Source organism: Balaenoptera borealis (assembly GCF_965194805.1).
Source record: "Balaenoptera borealis genome assembly, chromosome: 7".
NCBI classification, from domain to species: domain Eukaryota; kingdom Metazoa; phylum Chordata; class Mammalia; order Artiodactyla; family Balaenopteridae; genus Balaenoptera; species Balaenoptera borealis.
In genome coordinates this window covers 8,587,223-8,611,103 of record NC_138864.1, presented here as the reverse complement: position 1 = coordinate 8,611,103, position 23,881 = coordinate 8,587,223, and the positions used below count along the sequence as shown (strand labels likewise).

Genomic DNA, 23,881 nt, shown 5'->3' with positions numbered 1-23,881 from the left:
AGCCAGAGGCAGCCAGAGGCAATGGAAACCACATGCAGTTTGATTTCATCCTGATAGGTTGAGATCCCAGCTCTGACCTCACTGGCTACCTAAATGCTCACATGGCTCAATTGTTTTACTAGAAATGAACAACGAACAACAACGCAAGTATAAGTAAGCATTTAAGTATTATTTTATTTTATTTTATTTGTTTAACATGAAGGCAGCTACTTTATTTTGAACAAGAAAGTGGCATAATCAAGCAAGGGTCCCCCTAACATGCCAGCTCGTCCCCCACGGCACCTCCACCCAGCTTCCTCCGTGTTTTGGGAGAAAAGCATCTTCTCTCTGCCCAGTCCTGTCATCCACTGTCACTCCTCTGCACAAAGCAGGCATGGCCTCGCCTAGTATCAGCTTAAAATCCAAGAATCGGGTCCAGATGGGGGCAGCCAAGTGGCTGCGTTTAGGGAGCTGAAACTCACCAAGTCACAGCTGAAGCCACGAGCTGACACAGGGCCACTGACCACTGATCCTGAATGGGAGAAAATGAGCGGATTTGCCCAGATTTCCACAGGTGCTTCCATGTACAAACCGGTTCTATAGCTACTTCCATTAAAATGTATTCTGATCAAATCTTGCAGAGGAAAGCTCACCTAGCCTCAAGTCTACAACACAAAAGCAAGGAGAATACGACAGATTTTCTGCTGCCATCACGTCCGGGACCTTCACAAGGAGGGTCAGGGTGTGCGATGCCCCAGGGCGCCGCTAGGCCGTCTGTGCTAGAAAGTCCAGGTGCTGCCCAGGGGCCTCGAAGTGGTCAGCCAGCCGGTTGAACGCGGTCCACACAGCGTCTCCCACAAACAGCCGCATGGCCTTCAGGCAGTTCTTCTCGTCAAGCATGAAGCGGTGGTATATCCCGGCGAGGAGAGAGATCATGTCTCCTTTCTCCCCGAAGATCCGGATCCACCTGTCCTCTTTATTCCTCACGTCGAGGTACCCACTGGCGTCCAGGATGTAGCGAATCTCGTCATCCAGGTGTAAATGCTCCTCGTAAAACATCTTCATCTTTTCTTCATAGTTTGGTAGTTTGTCTTTGCATATGGTTATTATGTCCATCCAGGAGTAGTTTCTCGCTTTTCGGATCTTTTCTAATTCTGGATCATTCTCATATTTGTCAGCATCCAGCTTCTAGTGAAGGACCCCGAGCCTGCGCAGCTGCTCCAGGTCGACGGGGTGCGCGGGCTGCGCGTGGTAGAGCCACCGCGGGTTGTCGGCTGACTCAACCAAGTACCAGGACTGCACCATGGCCGGGCCGGGGATGCCGCGCCTGACCCTGGACCTGCTCAGGCCGGTCTGACCCCGGGACCCGCGCGGGCCCCCCAAACCCAACGTACTATTTCAATATTATGTGAACAATAGCTAATAATAGTAAGCCTAAGTATTTATTGATTTTATGTGTGAAGTACTGTGTCAAGCATGCGTTGCACCTTAGGAGATCAGTAGACTATTTCCTCAATTTTGTACTTTAATCATTTAAGTAACTTTTCTAAGGTAAGAGGATAATTTTGGGGGCACAGTATGGACTTGAGTTCCGGGTCCGTCGGCACGTGGAGGACCTCTGTGCCCTGCCTCTCACAGGGCATTTGACGCAGGTGTTTGAGACATGGCATCTTCATCTCCTTCCTGCCCTTCAAGATGCTTTGACTTAACTCTGAAATACCTCAGATCAGAAGAACATTATATTATGCTACTTTTTTCACAGTATTATCTGAACAGAAAAATGAGATATTACGTCCAAGTCTGTAAAGGTGTCTGATTTTTTTTTTTTTTAATTTTCTCTTAAGGAAAGTATTGTTTTTGTTGTCTATTGCCCATATACATGGATCCAATAACACTATCCTTTCAGAAGATACTTATATTTTCTGATAAAATAATGTTCTTCCCTATGATTCAAAAAACACTGAATAATATTGATGGTTATCTCTCATATTACCTATTAACCCTAAGTAAGATAAACTTATACGTTGGCAAAAGCCATAGATTTCACAGTAAGCATACAGAACTGAGAAATATCCTCTTTGAATTGAAAACATGGTTCTCTCTTTAACTCTGTGTGTGCGTGAATGTGTGTGTGTGTAAATTTAATGAACTGAAAACACGCTCCCATCCTAGACATGCTCCCCTAGCCTTTTGTAGGTCCTGTGTTGGTGTCTTTTATTATTCATTTAACATAACATGGGTTATCTTCCCTGTGAGCACAGGCTTTAAAGCACTGCACTGAACCTTGACATGTTGGCACTGACACATGAGTTGTGCCTCAAAATGTCCAGTAACAGAGAAATGTGCCCAAATATCTCAAGGACATCACATCAAGAAGGTTAAGTGATTCTTTTTTGTTAGTTTTGGAAGAGAAGAATGTAATGAACAAAGACGTTCAAAACATTAAAGAGTCAAGGAATTTCTAGGAGAAGGTGCTAGAGGAACTAAACCATGCAACATGACACTATGCTTTAGAACATAAAGCCCAGCACCCAGTCAGGCAGGTGGGGGAAATTTGGTTGGGGCCCTCCAGAAAATTCAGAGGTTGTCCCAGCCCCACGAATAAACAGCTTCACTTTTTTACATTCCTGGAGAATAGCCATGGGTTTCTAGCACAGTTTGGCAGCTAAGAACAGTACAAAAAGGATTCATTTTCACAAGTCCACTTGGATTGTTTTCAGCATCAGTGATTTCTGCAATCCTGTGGAATCCTAATGCTGATTCCAAAGCAGTTATGCAGGTATCTAGGATGAATTTCCTCCAAGGGAGGGAGTTACTGAGAGATATGAGATACACGTCATTTTTCCTTAATTTCTCATATACATGCATATACTAATCCTTTAGTGAATGCATTTGCAGTGTTAATAATAAAGGGAATACAAAAATGAGGTTAATAGGATGGAATTTTTAAGGTGTGTTGTTTTGTAAAAAGGAAGTGCATTCAAACAGGGGACTGCTATTTTATACTCCCTTTGGTTCATAATGGTCACTCACTGACTTATTTCCTCCCAGGTTTCTTCTGATATCAAACTGAAGCCACAAGGACACCACTTCACTGGTCAATGAGAATTCTCTCTTATTAGTTGTGTGTGCTTAGATGTGTATAATTACCTACTCCTTATCATAATAATATCAATTTGGGAAATTTTATGGGAAACTTAACTAAGAAAATGAAGAGCGACTTTGATACTCAAACTTCCTGGTCTAAGAGTATATCCTAAGTAATCAGATAAATGCACAAATATGTGTTTGGAATGTCTAACTCAAGAATGGTAAATGGATAAAATGAAATGCTAAATAGGCATAAAATACAACTGTATGCAACAATACTTACAGGAAATGAATCAACAAGGTACTGAAAGGTAAGAAAGGTAGTCTATAAATTATTATGTATTGAGTCTTTATAACTGTTAAAATTATGTATGTATATCCATATATAGTGATAGAGATTGAAAAAAATACCCACCAAAATGTTAAGTAATAGAATTATGGATGATTTTTAAAAGTTCTCCATTACACATTTAATGTACTGTTGGAATTATAATAAGAATACTTTAGTTTTGTAATCAAAAAATTAGAACTATTTTCATTTTTCAAAGCCAGAAAATAAAGAAAATAAAAGTAAAGAAAATAGGTATAAAAAGATAACGACTGAGTAAAAATTATTATCTTTAGAGTCAAAGACATCAAAATCTCTTCTCAGGTTGAACTAGTAACCACAGAAATTGATGGCATTTCCACGGTGTTTCTGGTACTATATAAAGTACTTGTACAAGGATGAATTGAAATTGTGTATTGTAATGGGTTTTCTAACATCCAAAACTTGGGAAACAGAACATTGTTCCCTTCTTTACCCGCCATGTGGGATCCTGATCTGTACTTTTAAGACTGAAAACCTCTCACTATGGTGATGACCAGTCTCCTCACCTCCTCCCAAGTCCAGATGACAATTCTGGGTCTTCTGGCCTTTCCTGATTACCCCTGTTCCTATTATCTTTGGAGACAAACTTTCATAATCACCCTAAGCGGTCCCCGCTTGAACTTGATGTCAGATTTGACCATGACTTCCAATGTATCTAAGAACTCAGAGGGTCTTGAGCGCAAGCATGTGAAACAAGAACTTAGAAGAAGGTTTCCAAAAGGACTGGAGCTTTCCAGAGAATCAGGAGCAAAAGTAAAAGTAAAATTCCAAAGTGAGGATCAGTTATGCACATATTTAATCATAATTGTGGGCCATTTTCCAGGGTCTGGAGAACAGACGCTCTCTAAGGGAAATTTGAAGGGAAATTTTTCTGATGATATTTGGATCCATTGGCTAATTATTAAAATTTTTTTTTAAAAAAAACTCTAACTTTCTAGTTTGCCTCAGATCCCTACCTGCAGCTTCCAGGGAGAATCAACTGGTCCTCATCAAGTGATAAGTGTGAGAATAAGGAAAGGGTCATGTGATGATCTTAATTAACTGCCTTGATTGGGAGAGTCCCCCAGATAAGCTCAGAAACCCCTGGAGATGTTGAAGCAGGGCTGCAGAGCAGGGCAGGCACTTGTCAGTCAAATATTCAGCAGCCATCAGAGAGAAGCTGGTTCCCTTGGCCATGCATATAGGACTAAAATATGCCTCCCGTTTATTCTATTCTAGCTCAAATGGAGGATTGCAAAGTGAAAAGCCCTCCCAACATTAGATATTTAGAGGAAATGTCAGTGTCACAGAGGATTGTCAAACTCATTACTTCACTTTAAATGATCAAAATTACTAATGTCTAGAACTTTGATAATTCATTCTATACAGAGTTAAAAATAAAGAAAATATACAATATCTAAATTACAGAAGGAAGCTTTATTTTAAATCCCAATGCTTAATAAAATAATATTTTGGCTTTCCCTACCATTTTAATATGTTTATCTCAGTAGCCTATTAAAACGTCTTTGGAAGCTCTTTACCTGTGGTGCATATTTATACTTCAATACTATCTTCACATTTCACATGTGCAAATTAGAACAGGTACAAGAATTGTAGATTAGAATGTCAAATGGGCTAGTGATAATATCCTATATGGTGCTTTGTCTCTGTTAATATCCTAGTTACTTATGCAAAATAAAGCTCTGAAATACGCAAAGTAGCATAAGTGCTTCTTTAGCTTTAGTGTGTGTGAGAACCAACAAGGAAGCATGTTTTCTAGGCTGCACTCTGAGATGCTCAATTGACAAATCTACATGAAGTTCCTGCAATCTGCAATTGTAGCAGCACCTTTAGGTAATTCTAAGATGGGAATTCAGAAACCAAAGTTTGAGAAATGTTGCTATATAGATTGAAATATGATTCCTTTCTTGAATGTATCCACAAAGAAACTTTTATTAAAATGACATGTAACATTCTTTCTTCATCGTTTGTCTCTTCTTTTTGTTTAGGTACATATTATGAGCAAGGCATTGTGTGGGACCCTGGAAGAAATACAAGGAGAAAGTCTTAACTATCTAAATTACTCTGTGTAATTTATAAGTTAGTGCACACTATAAGGTTTTATGGGTACAATGAGTTATAGAATCAGTACCATGGAGATTTAGAGATTGGTTAATTCCACTTGATTAGGAAACAATGGCTCCCTGGAAGAAAGAACACCAGATGAGACCTTCATTCACGGAGGTTGCATTAAATTTTGTGGAAGAGATAAAGTAGATGAAGAAGAATGCAGAGACTGAAATTTCAGGGTGGGTGTGGGAATTGGATGTGGTCAATTGTGTCAAAGTTATATTTAGAGAGTGGGTTTAACTGTGATTTGTGACAAGTGTCTAAAAGAACTTTAAATGCAATATTCAGGAATATAAAATTTATAGCTTAGAAAGTGCGGAAATATCAGATATTTCTTAGCAGGAAGGTGAAAGATTGCATGTTGTGAGAAGATTTCTCATGTGAGAAGAAGATTTCTCACGGGTGTGTAGGAGGGATTAGAAAATGGAAAGACTAGAGATCACAAGTGGAAAGGGGCTGGTGGCAGCAGTAAGTGTGGGGATATAAAAGGGAAAATAAACATCGGTATTCAATTCTAAAGCAGAGTTGAGGCATGCTGTGACTGATTGAATGTGAAAAACATGCAAATTTGGGAATTAAGATATACTCTAAAGTTTCTATCTTAAGTTTTAGAAAAGATGTGTATGCCATTAATCTAGATAAGGGAGCATTAGGGGGATTTGGAGGCATGATGACAAACACAATGGGGCATGCTGCCTTTTGACCTCATGCCTTTTGCACTATTGCATCTCTATCATGAGTAACTGAGCATCATTTCATTATTCAAGACCCAAGCTGAAGGATCCTCCCCTCTCTGGAACCTTTGTTATCCTTGCATATCTTGATTGAGAATCTAGATATCAGTGTACTCACAGAGCAGAAACAAACTTTATAATAAACTCTATGGAAGAGGATACCATGTAATGAATGCTGAGGATTTTGTATACCTCAAAATCATCACATGAAATATTTTTCTCATCTTTGCAAAAACTAAAGAAGTGAGAACTATTAGGCATGGTTATTGTGTATATCTCTTATAAGTAGTTTCTCTATCCTAATTAGAAAAACACAAATTACATATGTATACAGTTGTAAAAACTTACTGTTAGTTTCCCATTTTCTGAAAAGTAAGAAGATGGCTATGAAGATTTTTTTTTTTTCATTTTTAAGTTTCTTATATTGCTGTGATTTTGATGTCAGTATCCAGTAAAGCACCTTCTGGTGCATGTGATATGAAAGTGTGATTGCTATTGAACATTAAACAAGGGATGCTGGTAATTTTATGACAATTATGTTTTAGCTTTCCATACAAAAACAATGGTAATCAGATCTCATGCTTGAGAACTTTAGCTGATTGTCACAGGGAGAAGCATCCTGCCACCAATGGTGTAATTATAGAGCAAAATTAATGGAACATTTCACCTTCCTTTGAAGGGTAGGGTGAATCATTGTAACCGATATAATGCGGCTATGGGCTGATAGGCTGATGTAGCTTATCAAATCTTGTACTCAGATGTACTGGCATTATATTCCACTTAAATGTCATGTATTATAATTAAGTTACATTTCCATGTTTAAGAAAATGAGCTTGATACTCCCATCTGCTACAGAGTAGATGGGTCTTCTGAGAATAGAAAAGAAATATTTTTGTGTGCCATTCACATTTCCTTGGAGTGAGACTTGCTCTCATGTACATAGGATTCTAAGCAAAATGTCTGCTTGTATTGCTTTTTCTCACCTCTCATGCCAATAGAAATCTTAAACCCATCTCACTGGAGAAGAGAGACCTTTTCTGTTGTCCAATAAATGCTTCAAATCCTGCTGAGACACTGAACATGTGTGAAAGCTGTGTAGGAATCAACACCATACAACCCAGAGGTTACCACAGAATCTATTTTCATAATAGAACAAAAATAAATCATGCAAGAAACTGTTTGCCAAGGCTTGGCCTGCATTTTAAATGTCCCCATGAGCTCCGTGTACATCCTTGTGACAGCAGGGCATGAAACTTGGCACCACACCTGAACAAAACAACAGGGATTCTTGTGTCAAATTTTAAAGGTCAGTTTGGCCAGAGAAGATTTCAACTAGTGAGTAAAAGGAAGGTTGTATCATACATACACACACGTCTCAGACTTTAAGCAAAAAAAATTTAAACAATAGATCTATATAGTGCAAAAACATGTCTAATCTTATCACACTTGTCTTTAAAATGTTAGAGGTAAAATGAAGGGCAAACACATAGTGAAAACCTTATTTGGAATGATTCAATATCTAAACTAAAATACTGAGTCTCCTCTGCTGTCTCTTGCTTTTCTTCTATAGGTTAGTTTTTCATGAACCCAGGTGATTCCAAGGTACACAGCAGAGAGGACCCATAACTTGGGATTAGCAGTCATTATAAATGGCAGCTCTTGCCCTATGCTCCTTAGAAGGAAAGGAAGACCATATTCAGTCAGTACACTTATATTCTTTGGCTAAACAGTGGAGAGTAATTATTAGGAAAAAGAAAGAAACTGGATACACCTGAGTGCTAACTTTAGCAAAGGAATTAAAAAACTCTCATAAGAAAAATAATCCTAATAGCTAAGATTTAAGAATTTGCAAGGTATCTTACAATTGACATTATTGTATTGACATTACATTACCTCATGAAATGACCCTATGAATCCTATGAGATAGTTATTATTTTTACCCATTCTATAGATATAGGAGCTGAGGTTCACAGAGGGATTAGTAATGTGATGAAGTTCATTCAGCTTGTATGCGGACAGGACTCAACCACGAGCCTGTCTAACTGACTAGTATAATGCAAAGTTAGTAACAACTCTCTCAAAAAATATCTTTTTTATAAGCCTTTGCCAATTTCCACGGTGTAAACACTCTTACCATGACCAATGAAAATAAGGAAGAATTGCACAAAATCAGCTCTCCCAAACTTTGAGTCAGTCTTTACACCACTGAACTCTGACTCCAAAATCCCTAATTTCCACCATTAGGTTATAGCATGAGTCATGAAACAAACAAGAAGAAAGACAGAAACGCGAAAGAAAAAAAGAGTAAACTCTTAGGCGGGCTTCTGGCCATGTTTCTCCTCTCACTAACCATTTGGGTTACAATACTTAAGAATTAATATATGTTGTAGAAAAAGATGTCCATTTATTAAAGGTAAACACATATAGGAGATAAAAAAGTGGGTCGGTGAAAAAGAAAGGGATAAAACTTGAGAAAGCCTTCCTAGGAAATTATCAATGATTGGGTTAGAAATGTTTGAGCGTTGGGGATGTAAAGGTGATATTTAACTGATGCCACTATTTATTGTAGACCCTTCATATTGATTACATAATACTTAAGGTGTATATTATGATAACGATAACTTTATAGAGAAACAAAATGAGGCTTAAGGTTATAGAGTTAGGAAAGTAGCAGAGGCTGTCTCAGATTTGCCTTAATCCTCTACACTTTGCATTGTAAACCTAAAAAAAACCAAAGAATCTTTCCAATTTGTGTTGTGTTGCGTCTACAATCTACATTTGCCCACATCTACTTCTTTCCGGTTGCTGTTCACCTTTTTTTACCTCTTGATGCCACTTGGTCCAAGGTTTAGGTAAGGTTATCTCCATTCCCTTTCAGAGAAACCCTGTGTTATAGCATTCTTCTATTTTCCAATTAATTAAATGAGTGAAAAGTACATGGAAAATGTACAACTATATTCATTAAGTGGATGATTTTTCTCCACTCTGGTCTTCATTCCATCGGTCTTCAAAGTAATAGTATTTAATCTTTCCAATTACAAATTCCTTTCTATTTGTACAGCATAGGTTATTGTATCATAGGTTATTGTAACATCTGTAACAACATGCTTGCATTTACCTGATGAGATCTTGGTCTACTGTGCTGACTGTTAGCCTGACCTCATTACTGTTTCTTTCTCTCCATCCGCATCCCCCACCTTAGAGTCTGTAAATATATGTACAGAATGTGGTAAACAAATATCACCTGGTAAATAGGAGACTAATGATTAAACATTGAAGAGAGGATGGAAGAACTTTTAAAATGCAGTGTATTTTAATGGAATCATAGAACATGCTCTGTCAAGGCAAATGGAGAAAGTCTGTTTTAAACTTTTCATTGAATATTGAGGAAATGGAGAAGAGGGAAGGTTTTCTTGCTACAAATTAATTTTAAGAATATATTGCAAAGGATTAAAGATTTCAAGAGGGAACTTTTAAAAGAGAACACGAATACATATAATTATGAAAACACATTTTTCTGAGATTATATGTATTTGGAGACAAAATGAGATCACAATCTATATCTGAAATGTATTGAGACTTTATTATTTGCCAGACACAGGATGGGTCCTTTAAAGGAAGTGCTGCTATTTTAGAGTACGTCTGCTGGCAACACATTCTCTTAGTTTTCCTTCATTTGAGAATATCTTGATTTCCTTTTCACTCCTGAAACACATGAAGTATCATTTTATCTTCACAACATGGTGGATACGGTTATTATCTCTTCCTTTAAAATGCAGACACTGAAGCTTAGAGAGATTGACTAAACCCCCAGCGCTTAACCAGATCATAACTGGCAAAGCAGGTATATACATCCGCATGTGACCTCCAATCCCTGATTTTGAGCACTTGTTAAAGATGCTACATTTTGTTTGTTTTAACTACGTTTGTCTGAATCCCAGCATCAGTTAAATTCTTTCTAAATGATTCTGGGTGGCCCCAGGAATATGCCTACCTGGAGGCTTTGGTCTTGACCCTGCTCCCTAACTCCAGATTCTCTGATAACATCTCTTGCTAAAGTGAGTGCTAATGTCAGAAGTGTTAAGTGTGTCATCCGTGCCCACAGATGGGTCCTCACCAACACAGACTCTGTTAGAACTCTACACGGGTAGCCAGTACTCATGGTCTAGAGGCAGCCGATCACCCTCTTCTAAGGGTGATGAGAAGTTTGCCTCCAAGCTTTGCCCAGCAGTCTTCCTGGGAAGAAGCTAATCTCCCTACTGTATGTAGCCTTGGGGTACAGAGTCAGTTTATTACGGTGTTCTTGTAGTCAAGGACTCAGGAGGCCCTGGACCTGCTCTGCTGGTACACATACCTGCGTTCCAAGCCCAGGCACCACCCTTTGGAGGCCTCCTTATTGGGGCCTCAGCTGGGACACTTTGCTCCACCCTGACTTAGCACTTTTCCACCCGTGGGTCTTCTTCTCTCCTTCCTCTTGGCCTCCCACCCATAAAAAGGCCTTTTGTTGGGGTCTCCTTCTGCAGTGAGATAATCCCCGACTACATCATGTGTCACCATCAGGTGCTGTCCACGGAGGGCAGTGGGACCCCAGAGAGCAGCTCTTCCCCTCCGGCCTCCCCCTGCACGGCACTGTCTGCGGTACGGGATGGGGGCTTGACTGATGCTCTCAGCTTAGCTTGTACTAATTGACACCTGAGGCTCTACAGGCGAGACCACCATTGCCCACACCTGCTATCTATGCTTAGGATTTGCCACCTGTGTCTTCAAAGCTTTTGACGTGAGTGCGTTTGAAAGCTTTTTCTTCTCTGTATCCTACAACAGTTCAGGGAAAATCTCTTTCTATTTTACTGACTGTTTTATTGGTCACCTTCCTCACCTTGAGACTCTCAGGACCGGCGGCTGGAGCAGAGGCCAATCTGTTTGGCAGATCCAGTTTTGTGTTTGAACCACCCCTTTGCTCTGGCCCTCTTTTTCTTGAATTTATGTGTGCTTTTAGCATTTTCCTCCCTTTGGAAGGGCTGTGGCCAAGAGTTTTCATAGGAAAGATGTACTCAGGATTGTCTGGTTCATTTGGAATCACCAGTTCTCCTGTTAGGTTCATCCTAGATCCAGGGGAAAATTAGCTCTGTGCAAACCTGAATCCCTACTACATTAATCGAAATTAGTGTGTTCTTATATAGCATTGCTATTTGTTTATAAAGCTCTTTCTACCGTTTTCTCATTCAGCTTTAAAACAACTCTGCGAGGGAGGTAGGAAAATATCATTTTCTATAATATTGCAGAAGGTAGGACCAGGCTCAGCGCTGTTAGCACATTGCTTACAGTCTCACAGTTTGTGAATAACGAGCCATGGGTTTGAATTCAGTTCTGTCGAATAAAAGCCCATTTTTATTCCAATTAAACCATGCCATGCTGTTTGCAAAATGCATAGTTCCCCAACCTGAAATGAGCAGCAGAGCTAATTTTTTAAAATGAAAGGTTTGAGAAGTATGAGGTAGCAGGAAAGACTGTGTAAAATAGTATTTCTAGCTAATCCGTCGAGACCCTGTGCAGAACACTAGGGATACTTACACAGCAAGTGGAAGATATGATTTCATTTCCAAATGGAAAAAGAAATGCCGAAAGTAAACACTGAGTGAACTCCAGCTATTGGAACATACAACTGCACCCGTGTTAATGCTCATTGACTGACAGATGCTTTGAGGAACTGGATTGTAGGTAATAAGTGCAGCTCAACATGCACATTGAGATCAAAAGGAATAATTTTGATTTTCCAACTCTTTCCTGTTCCCACAACTCATGTCCCAGGAAGAAGAGTAAATTAATAGACGTTGTGAGTGTCTGAGGACATCTCTTCCAAGCTAAGTTCTAGCAACTCCCTCTGTCATTTCTTGGTTAACCTAGAATACCAATACATTATTCTTGGTAATGCACATTAAATCAAGTCACTGTTTTGATCCTTATAAATGTAGTAAAAATGCAAAAGGGACCTTGTGAAATAGAATGATACGAAATTAACCTTAGCTTTAAATTGTCTACATTTTACCTTGCAATCACATTTTAAAAATATGTCCAATGAAACACATTATCAAAAATGGTGAGCTACTTGGGGGTCCTTAAGGATAGATGTTTTGTAATGTTTCCTTAATAAAGCACCTATTTTAAACATTAATTGATCTTCTTTCTGGCAGATTAAATGATGTATTAGACCACTGAAGGCTATAAAAATTTGCCAGAGATATCAACTCATAAAACTAACTAGAATAAATGTTTCTAGCATCTGTTCATTTTTCTCCCTACTCCTCCCATACAAAGCTAGACATATGAGCTATCTAAACTCTTTATTGTATAAAAAAATACAAGTTGTGAGGAGGAAGAAGCATCTGGTGCTATTATTCTGTGACTGTGTTAAACAGATTTAACTAAATAAACTATCTCTAGTTTTCAGGGAGCCAACTTATTAAATAGTTCTCAGTAACAACAGGCTGGATTATTTAAACACTGTATATACTGCTATTCCCATCATGCCAGACATCAGACATTTTTTTCCCCAACTTTTTAGTTTGGTATACTGCAGACCTGAAAAACAAGATTTTAGCTTTAATACAAAATGATAGAATCTGAACAGGGAAATGAGATGATGAATACATAATTTGTTTTATCAATTCATGCTTTGAATGTCTTTTTTGTCCCCAAAATTTACTTGCCCAAGTTTATAATTTCTCTAAGCTTAAATACTCAGAAAAGTCAACAAAAATATTACAATGAGCTCATACTTACCCTTCAAACATACACTAATTATTTTTTTCTCTTCCTCTTAGATATTGAAAGACTTTATTTTCTGCATACTTTAGGCTTTATATTTTAAGAATAAGTATATCCTCCTACATAACCATGTAAGATTCATAGGGAGTGGCAAAAACCTACCATCTCATGAACCCTTCACCCAACTTCTCCCCAATGGTGACATCTTGTATAACTGAAGTTGAATATTAAAGCCAGGAAATGGACAATACTGTTATGACACTCGTACAATACTATTAATGAGATTACAGACCTCATTCACTTTTCCCCAGATTTTACATGCGAACATTTCTGCACATGCGTGTAGTTCTATGCATTTGCTTCCAAGTATAGATTTATGTAAACACCACAAACATCAAGTCACATATCTGTCCCATCCCCACAGTGGAATTCCCTCCTATTATGCCTGCTCTGTACCCTGGCAAGCAATAGTAGTTCTTCATCTCTATGGTTTTGTCACTTTTAAAAAATGTTGTATGAATGGATCATACTGCATGGAACTTTTTGAGATTGGCCTTTTTTTTAAACTAAGCATAATGCCCATCCAAGTTATTGCATGGATTAATAGTTTGCTTCATTTTATTGCTAAGTATTATTTCCTTCTATGTCTTCTTTTAATATTTGGGTTGTGTCCACTTTGAGGTGATTACAGCAAAATCTGCTATGAACATTCATGTACTGGTTTTGGTGTGAATATAAGTTTTCATTTCTTCAGGATAAATACCAAAGAATGTGATTGCTGTTTATACAGTAAGTACACATTTAGTTTTATTTTAAAGAAAGAAGAAAGCCTCCCAAACTATTTTCCAATGTTACTTTTACATTCCCACCAGCAGTGTATAAGAGATTTAGTTTCTCCACGTACTTGCCAGCATTTATTGTAATTTTAAAAAACTATTCTAATGTAGTGACATTTCATTGTGGTTTTAAGCTCGATTCCCCTAATAGCAATGTGCTTATTTGCTATCTGCATAGCCTCTCAAATGAGGTGCCTGCTCATATCCTTTGTCCATTTTCTAAATGAGTCATTGCTCGTTTTTTAACTGTTGGTGCTGAGAGCACTCTAGGAATCTAAGATTTGCCCTTTGTCAGATAAATGGTTTGAAAATGTTTTCTTCTAGTCTGTAACTTGTCTTTTTATCCCGTCAACAGTATTTTTTTCTCAGACCAAAAGTATTAATTTTGATCATTGTACTTTATCAATTTTTCTTTTAGTGATTATGCTGTTGGTGTTATGTCTAAGAAGTTTTCACCTCTCACTTTAGGTTCTAAAATTTTCTTATCTGTTATTTCTAAAAGTTTGACAGTATGACCCATGTTGAATTACTTTTTGTATGAGAGTGATTTTTTTTTTTTTGCCTATAGATGTCCAATTGTTCCAGCACCATTTATTGAAAAGATTATACTTCCTCTGAGTTGCATTTGTATCTTTGTCAAAAATCAGTTGGACATATTTATATGGTTCTATTTCTGGGTATCTCTTTCATTGACCTATGTATCTATTCATTCATCAATACCATACAGTGTTGATTACTGTAACTATGATAAGTCTTAATACCAGTTGAATGATTTTTCCCTATTTATTCATTTTGTTCCAAAATTATTTAGCTATTTAATTCCTTTGCTTGTCCATATACCTTTAGAGAAGCATGTCTATATCTGAAAAAAAAAAAAACCTTTCAAGGATTTCAAAAAAGCTATGTAAATTTTAGATTAATTTTGGGAGAATTAACTGTATTATCATGTTGATTTTTCAAACCATGATTCTTTAACCCATTTATATAGCTATATAATTTCTTTCATGTGTGTTTTATAGCATAAAAGTCTTGTACAATTTTAGTTAGATTTATACATAAGTTTTTTATTTGGGGAACTATTTTAAATGATACTGTGTTTTTTAATTTCAGTTTCCACATGTTCATTATTAATATAGAGAAATAGAAATGATTTTGTGCACTGTTTCATGTGTTGGTTTGTTACATTGTTGAATTCACTTATAAATTTTCTTTCATTTTTTGGAAGATTTCTTGGGACCTTATACATACACAAATATGTCATCTGTTCACAGGGACAGTGTGTTTCTTCCTTTTCAATCTGTGGGCAATTTATTTCTTTTTCTTGCACTATTGCCTTGACTATTACTTGCAGTATTATGTTGAGTGGGAGTGGTAACAACACATATCCTTGCTTTGTCTTGACATCAGGGAATGGGGAGATGCATCTATTCTTTCATCATTCTGAATTATGTTAGCTGTATGTTTGTGCAGATGTTCTTTATTAAGGTGAGGAAATCATCCTCTATTTCCAGTTTGCTGACAGCTTTTAACATGAATCAGTATTGAAATGATGGTTTTTATGATATGATCATGTGTTTTTCTGCTTTAGCCTATGCGTATGGAGGATCATATTGACTGACTTTCAAATACTTGAAAGGCTTGAATACCTGGGAGACAACCCCACTGATTGTGGTTTATAACTATTTTTTGAACTGATGAGTTTTATCTGTTAATTATTTGTTGAGAATTTTTGTGTCTAGGTTTTTGCGAGGTATTGGTTTGTAATTTTCTTCTGTGTATGTATGCAGTCTTCGTCTGGTTATGGTAGCTTCATAAAATTATTGGGAAATTAATATTTCCTCATATTTTCTGGAAGAGACTGTGTGGAATTGACATCAATTCTTTTTTAAGTTTTTGGTTGAATTGAATTTCTTTAATAGTTATAGAACTGTTTTCAATATCTACTACATATTTAGTGAAATTTGGTATATATCAGGCATTGGTCCATTTCATTCTACCTGCCACATATATGCATATAGAGCTGTTAATAATATTCTTGTGCTATCTTTTCAATAACTAAAGGATATGTTGTAATATTTCCTATTTCATTTCTGATATTGATAAATTGTGTCATTTCTCTTTTAATCCTTGTCAGTCTTGTAGAACTTTATCAATTGTAACTGAGCATTTCAAAGCATCACTTTGTTATTATCTTTTCTATTATTTTCTGTTTTCAGTTTAAATTATTTCTTCTCTTATTTTATTATTCCCTTTCTTCTGTTTGCTTTGAGTTTATTTTGCTCTTCTTTTTCTATTTCCTTCAGGTAGACACTTACACAATTGATATGAGACTTTGCCCTTTACCTGGTATAAGCATTTAGTGTACAAACTTCTCTCTTTTTCCTTTTTTAATGGCATCCCACAAATTTTGTTGTTTTGCTTTTATTCATTTCTATGCATTTTTCCTATATTTAAATTCTTTTGTTTGGCTTATTGTTAAGTTTAAGATTCTTTATATATTCTCAATACAAATCTAGATGCAGAGATAAAAAACTCTACGTATACTGTAAGACCTCCCACAATTGCAAATATTCTAATCCCTGTAATAAATCCTTAAATCTAAATCACTCATAGTGGCTCTTCTCTGATGAAACTGTTAATGATATGTCATATATTCTTCAGACACCATTCAAGTTTTGCTAGTTTTCCAAATACTACTCTTAAAAAAAAAAAAAAAAAATCCACTCCAGAATCACATATATGTTTTTTAATTATCTTGAAAATGTGTTCTCCACCAGGTTGGAATAGTTCTATGATGTTTCCACAAATTTCAAAGCTGTGTTAGTTTGGTATTGCTGTGTAACAAATTACCACAATGCTCAAATTACCATAATGCTCACTCATCATGACCTGACAGTTTCCATTGGTCTGGCATGGAGTAAGTAGGTTCTTTGCTCAGGGTCTAGCAAGCTCGGTTCTCAGTGTTGTGTGGGCCATGCTCTCACAGGAACCTGGGGGCTTCTCCTAGGCCTATTCTTGGTAGCATTTAGCTCCTTGTGCTGCTTATAGGATGCAGGTCCCTGTTTTCATGCTGCCTGTTGACCCAGGGTTGCTCTCAGCTCCTAGAAATCATACAGGTCTTAGTCACATGGCCTCTGTCAACATGGCAGCTCGCTTCTTTAAAGTTAGCAGGGGAATTTATTTTTTAAAGTCTTTCACCTATTTAGACCAGACCCACTCAAGATTCTCTCTCTTTTGATGAACCCAAGTCCACCTAGTAGGTACCCGATTACATCTGTAAAATCTCTTTATCTTTGTCATATTCTCTTTGCTGAAGACCAATCACAGGTTCTGTCTGCACTCAAGAGCAGGGGATTATATTAGGCTGTGGCTCACAGGTAGTCCCCTTAGGGTATGTCTGTCATGATAACCCTGAGTCTTCTTAAGAGTTCAGGCCTGCTACCCTTCTATTTACCTCTTTCCTCTCACATTTTACTATAAGCAGTAAGAAGAAAGAAAGCCACTCCTTCACAATTTGCTTACAAACCTCCTAAACTAAGTATCTAGTTTCATCACTCACAGGTTCTACCTTTCAAAAAAAAAAAGGCTAGAACACAGTTCAGCCAAGTTTGTTGACACTTTATAACAAGAATCACCCTTTCTCCATTGTCCAATAACATGTTCTTCATTTCTGAGGGCTCACAAAAAAGCATCTTTAATATTCATATTTTATCAATGTTCTACTTTAGATTATTTATTTCATCTCAAGAAGACAGAGCTTTCTCTCCAACTCTTCTTTTTTCTTTATAAGCCTTCAACAGAATTGCCTTTAATGTCCATATTTCTACCAACAGTCCATTCTAGATAACTAGGCTCTTCCCAGCATGTACCTTGAAACGCCTTCATCCTCCACTGTTACACAGTTCCAAAGCTACTTCGACATTTCTGGGTACACGGTGCAGTCACATCGGGAGGAAGTAGAGACTGGAGCTTCAACATGCGAATTTTGGGGGGACACGATTCAGCCCATTGCCATCATGTTTAAAACACTTAAACATTTAAAAAAATTTAAAATTGAGACGTTTGCCAAAACACTAATGTTTGTAAGCAAATGGCAACGTATTTAAACTTTAACCAGCTCATCTTAATGACTGAGGTGTGCTAATATTCCTATAAACAAACAACTTTAGAGTGAATTGAAACAAATATCAAGTACTGCGGACATGAGCAGACTAGATAGAGACATGTTGATAGAAGGTTGATTAAGGGAATTACCAGGACATTCATTTTATGAAAAAGATTTGAAGAACTGACAGAAGGAAGGCATGATACCTACTTTCAAATATCTGAATAACAAGCAAACAGAGAAGGTTCTGGCTGTACTCTGTCTTGTTCCAGAAGACACATTTGGACCAGATACTAGAGGACAGGTACAGGATCTATAATTTATTAAGTTTTAATACATATCAGTTGTGATGAGTACTTTACAGATCTCATTCCAGTTATGCCCCACAGGACACCTGTGCAGTGCTTAATTATTACTAACAAATTAATGTCTAATCCAAGCTTTACTGCTAATTGCTTCTGTAGGTTTTCTTGGTTTTGGTATTTACCTCTTCACTCTAGTACACATTTATATTTGTTTGTATCCGGTACCAATCGAAGTGATATAAATTAAAACAAGTTATACCTTGGTTTTTCAACTTAGTGAACATTTAAAAATTATCTGTGTATTTTTTCTGTGTCACATGTGTGAATGTGTGTGCATGGCCATGCATACAAAAAACAGACCAAAAGCAAGGGACAAAGGAAATAAGAACGTAAAATCAAAATGGGATTATACATTGTGCAAATGTTTAGCCAACTGTTTTGACAATATAAATACAAATGTATCTTAAGAGGTATCTAAAATATAAAAGATAATTTATGCACTAATGCATTTTTATGTAACTATTTATAATAAAAATGTTGGGAGCATGAAGATGTCTAAAAATATAGGTATGACCAAGTAAATTTTGATACCCATATAAAAGAGCATAATATAAAACCAATGAAAATAATAACTATATGAGTTTTTCAAGCAAATGAAAAAGAATTATACTAAAATTTAAATTAAAAAAGCAGCTTATGAAATTAAATGTATATTATCCCACTATGTAAAATATGGAAATTAAAATTTGGGGGACAAAGCATGATGAGATGTTAACAGTAACTGTATCTAGGTGTTGTGATTATATTGTTTTATTTCTTCTGTTGTATTTTTAATGTTCAAAATTAGTTTCAAAAGAACATTTTAAATAATTAGGAAAAAGGAAAATAAATACCTATAAAGGAAGAGAAATAAATACCTTTGACAAATCCCACCTGGAGACCTAGACAGATCAATGCCTCAAATTTAGGCTCTTTTGAGCACAAAAATTGATTATCAAGATAATCTATATATATATATATATATATATATATATATATATGAAGATTATATATAATCTCCACACATAAGTGAGATTGAGATTGATGTGAAATAAAATAATAAATGATTAAGCATAATTTATTTATAATATAGCATATTTTACAGTCTCTGAAATTATATTGGAGTTCTACAAGTGCTGACACCATACAGGTAGGCCCTCCCTTGGTCAAGAGTTGGGTTTGGCATGAATTCCACTACAGAGTTAGGAACTGGTTTTATTGGAGGAAAGGGGACTCTTACCAGGACAGGATCAACAAAAAAAGAGGAAGCACAGTTTCCCCATCCTCCCATAAGACCAGAGAAGTAAGGTGGCTGTCTGAAGAAATGCAGGATCTCTTAGAGCAGCATTCAGCATTGTCCCTTGGTAGGCACATAGGGTGGTGGTGAGAAAATGTCCTTCTCGGTGGAGGATGACCAGACATCTTTAATGACTTGCAGCCCGAGTTAGAGCACCACATCCACACCTGCAAATCATGAGGTCCATGGAGAGTGGTGTCGCCCTCTTCAGGAGAGGAGGCCACAGCTGCTGAAGAGGTTGAGTTTGTGTGCACTGCTCCTAAGGAGTGAACAGAGCATGAATCTCAGCGAGGTTTTATTCTAGGAGTCACAGAGTGAGTTTCCAAATCATTTCACCATAGCTGATAAGGAAAGATGTTTCAGAGAAATGACAAGGTAGGAAAACAGACAAACAAATTATGTTTGTGAGTATGTAGTTATGTGTAAAGAAAAATAATTATCTTGAACTGTCCAGCCACATAGTATGTGAGTTGGTGGGATGGGGCTCAGTCCAATGAAGAAACAATGAAGAATGAAGATGGACTGAAAAAGTGCTTAGCTTCTTTATTGCAAATAGAATTATCCAGAAGAAAGACAAGCTGGAAAGCCAGGCACTGCATCAGGGCTTGCTAGAGCCCTATCAATTATTAACCAAACATTTTATAGTATTGTTACATAATTAAATTAAGTACTTCTTCAATTTAATATAAATCTTATCTATATAGCATAAAAAAGAAAATTGAAATTCTCATGAAATTTTTTTCCTTAATTTTTCTTGACCCCAGAAAAATTCAAGAATTTCCACACCATTACATAATTTCCAGCAAAAGTATTTAATACATATTGTTACTGATAACTAGTTTGACTAATTATATTTTCAGGGAGGAGTTTATGATCAAAAAAGAATATCAATTATTTTATAGTTTCTAGAAAAAGAATAAATGGTAATACAAAGAGTATACTTACTCATAATTTTTGACCTACTTATCTTAGATCAGAGACCTGTCTTTACATTTTTACTTATAAATTTATAAATTTCAGTGGCCAACATTTAATCAGTACGTTGGAAGTAAACTCCAAGAACTAATGTTAGGGTAATTAGAAATGATGTGTGCTGTAATATTCTGAGGTCCCCAGGGTTGAACACATAATGGATCAATGATTGTTACCAAGCATTACCAAGATGGAGCTAACAATATCACTTTTAAAAGCAGATAATAGATGCTGAAGCTGAAACTAAATTATAAACATCTCTTTGGAAACTCTCTATGGGACATTAATACTGAGCCGTTGTACAATAACCCAGTGAGCAAAAGAACAGCAAACAATATGTATGTGTAGTTGCTGAGGGCCCCCCCTATTCCATATTCATAAATATAAGTTCTTCCAAGGGCCAGACTCTCATAGAAAAATTATTGCATTTTTCTTCCCAGGTAACTCTAAATAAAAAAGTAATTAATCTCATAAATAAAAGCCATGTACCAAAGAGAAATGTCTTCATATATAAAGCAAAAGGAAAGGCAAAAAAATCTTGTCAATTAATATAAGTCAATACTGTCTTAAAATACCTACTAAGACTCAGATGATTTGCATGGTAATATTAATAGAAATAACTTCAACCATCTTTCTTACTAGACAGCAAATGACAATTTCATTTCTCATTTTAATATTTGATTGTTATCTATCAGAAATATAAGATAATTTTTTTTTTCCCCCTTCTATCCTTTCCCTGTGGCCTGGCATGTAAACACTGGATAAATTCATCTAGATACCCAGCCTAAACAGGCATTGAAACCAAACCCTCAAGAATGAGGTTTTTCACTTTCACTCCTTTCCCTGCTTATGTGTCCAATGTTTTGCTTGTTATTAGTTTTTGTGCATGGCAGCTTCATGAGAGAAAAGACTTTTCTGTGGATGCTAGACAATGACTACAAGTTTGGGGGCTGGAGAGCCTCCTGGTGATGCTGCCAGCAGGTGATTATGCTGTTACTGAGGAGAAGGCAGAGCACACAGTGGGTGAGAGAGGCTGAGAAAAGACAACCACACAGGTTGTGCTGTGTGAATGAAAGCAGTCAATCATATGCAGCTGAAGTCAGGGATGCTATTTACAAATGGTATTCATTGACTTGAGGGTCTGAATTCATCCAAAATTTCAGGAAGTGCTTCACTCTTGGAGGAAAAATAGGTGTGAATGGGCTAGATTTTCATGTCCTGCATGGGTGTAATCTGCTTTTTGCTTTTTTTCCTCCTCCTCCTCCTCCTTCTTCTTCTTCTTCTTCTTCCTCTTCCTCTTCCTCTTCCTCTTCCTCTTCTACTTCTTCTTCTTCTTCTTCTTCTTCTTCTTCTTCTTCTTCTTCTTCTTCTTCTTCTTCTTCTTCTTCTTCTTCTCCTTCTCCTTCTCCTCCTCCTCCTCCTCCTCCTCCTCCTTCTTCTTCTTCTTCTTCTCCTTCTCCTCTTCCTCTTCCTCCTCCTCCCCCTTCCCCCTCCCCCTCCCCCTCCCTCTCCCTCTCCTTCTCCTTCTCCTTCTTCCTCTTCCTCTTCCTCATCTTCTTCTTCTTCTTCTTCTTCTCATCTTCTTTTCCAAAGGATTGAGTTGAGCTAAAAATAATAGTTGTTGAACATAAGAGCCATAATTCTTTTTTGAGCCACAGCTATTTGAAGGTAACGGCACATACCTATGGCAGTGGTTGCCTAACTTTAATAATAAGATAATACATCATTAATTAATTTTCAAGGGAACTCAAATTTGCTCCACTGTAAGTGGAAAATAAAGAGTGGGTAAATAGTTGACCCAGTTTTGGGAATAAATGGGTGAATCTATCACTAAATTAACTATGATTCCATGATAGCTGGCGATGAGTCAGAGCAGACGTCTTTAGTTACGAATGGGAATAGTGATTTTGGGGAAATAATCACATTTGAGAAATAAAAATCATTACAAAAATACTTTCCAAAATACATTTTAACCATTCAAGTTTTGAGAACCCAGTTTGAAAACTGTTTGAACTACTTCACTGTCTTGTGCAGCCTGAAAACACCCTGGATAATTTAAGGTGATCTGGCGCTCTCACTTCTGCTCCACTTCTAAAACTAAAGCAGATCAAACAAAAACGAAGACCAGATTTGTATCATCTCTCTGGACCTGTTATACTACGTGTGGTATCTGTGGCCATAACCGTCTGAATCTTCAGAGCAAAGCTGTGAGACTAACAAACATCGAGCCCTTATTGGCCACAACAAATAAGCTCTAATTTTAGGCATGAAAGAAGCCAAAATGAGCTACAAAGATGAATACAAAGTAATGCAATCATTTCTGTTCCTTTCATAAGCATCAGCATCAGCCTCAATCAAGAGTCATGACCACAGTACATATTCTATTTGCAGCATTAATTTTATCATGAAACAATTGAACTAATTGTCACAATAACCATAGGCTGTAATTAAAGATGCAAATGCTTTCTCCTGGACTTGATAAATTTAGTTAAGTTGAATTATCAGAGTGTTGAACACCATTGCCAAGAGTGCGAGACAGTTCAAAAGGGACATAGAAAACCAAATTTGGAACAGGCTCAAAGCATTAGAAATTTCGTGCATTTTGGGGGGTTAACTTAATCTTGTTGACAGAAAAAAAATCAGTGAATCTCTTATAATAGGTAATGAAACAAACTATACAATCTCTTCATGTTACAGATAATAGAACTCAGGGATGTCCTCTTCGGTAGTCTTAATTCCTTATGAAAATATGGATGAATAATCCCCTACACTTTGTTATGTCAACATTCTCAGGGGAAAGTAAATCAAATTGAACAGAATGTAACAGGTGCAAGAGTTTTATGACTTTGAAAACTCGTTTGGTACTACTTACAACCTTATTTTACTAAAATTGCAGTAGTAATTCAATGATATCTCTAGAGGAAAATAATTCATTGTAATATAAAAGAAATTTTCAGGCATGCTACTCCTGTTAACTATAATTTCACCTAAATGAAGTAGGTGCAAACTCACTTATTTGTCATTATATTTTAGATGCCTCCTTTTAGGAGGAGATAAAATATTTGTACCTAATAACAATAGTAATTATATTAATAAAAGTCCTTAGAGGCCAATAACGCAGGGTGATTTTGCATGTATTACCTCTGATCTCTCAAACAGTCCTGTGAAATACCTATTATGATTAAGAAATCATTAATCATAATTAATGATATCTTGGTTTTTTAAAATTTTTTTTTAAAAATTTATTTATTTATTTATTTTTGGCTGTGTTGGGTCTTTG

At 36.6% G+C, this 23,881-nt stretch overlaps 1 protein-coding gene and 1 pseudogene across 2 annotated transcripts; both read right to left on the bottom strand.

Moving 5' to 3' along the window:
- Window positions 1-744: 744 nt before the first annotated feature.
- On the bottom strand, window positions 745-11,667 carry LOC309632115 (acireductone dioxygenase pseudogene; annotated as a pseudogene). Its single transcript has one exon. The product of its transcript is annotated as an acireductone dioxygenase pseudogene (transcript).
- Window positions 11,668-15,865: 4,198 nt separating this feature from the next.
- LOC309632657 (uncharacterized protein) lies at window positions 15,866-22,082 on the bottom strand (the record flags this gene model as incomplete). The annotated part of the gene is made up of 1 exon (XM_082400417.1): window positions 15,866-22,082. A coding segment is annotated over one exon (270 nt), but the record flags the coding sequence as incomplete, so codon positions are not given.
- Between the last annotated feature and the right edge of the window lie 1,799 nt (window positions 22,083-23,881).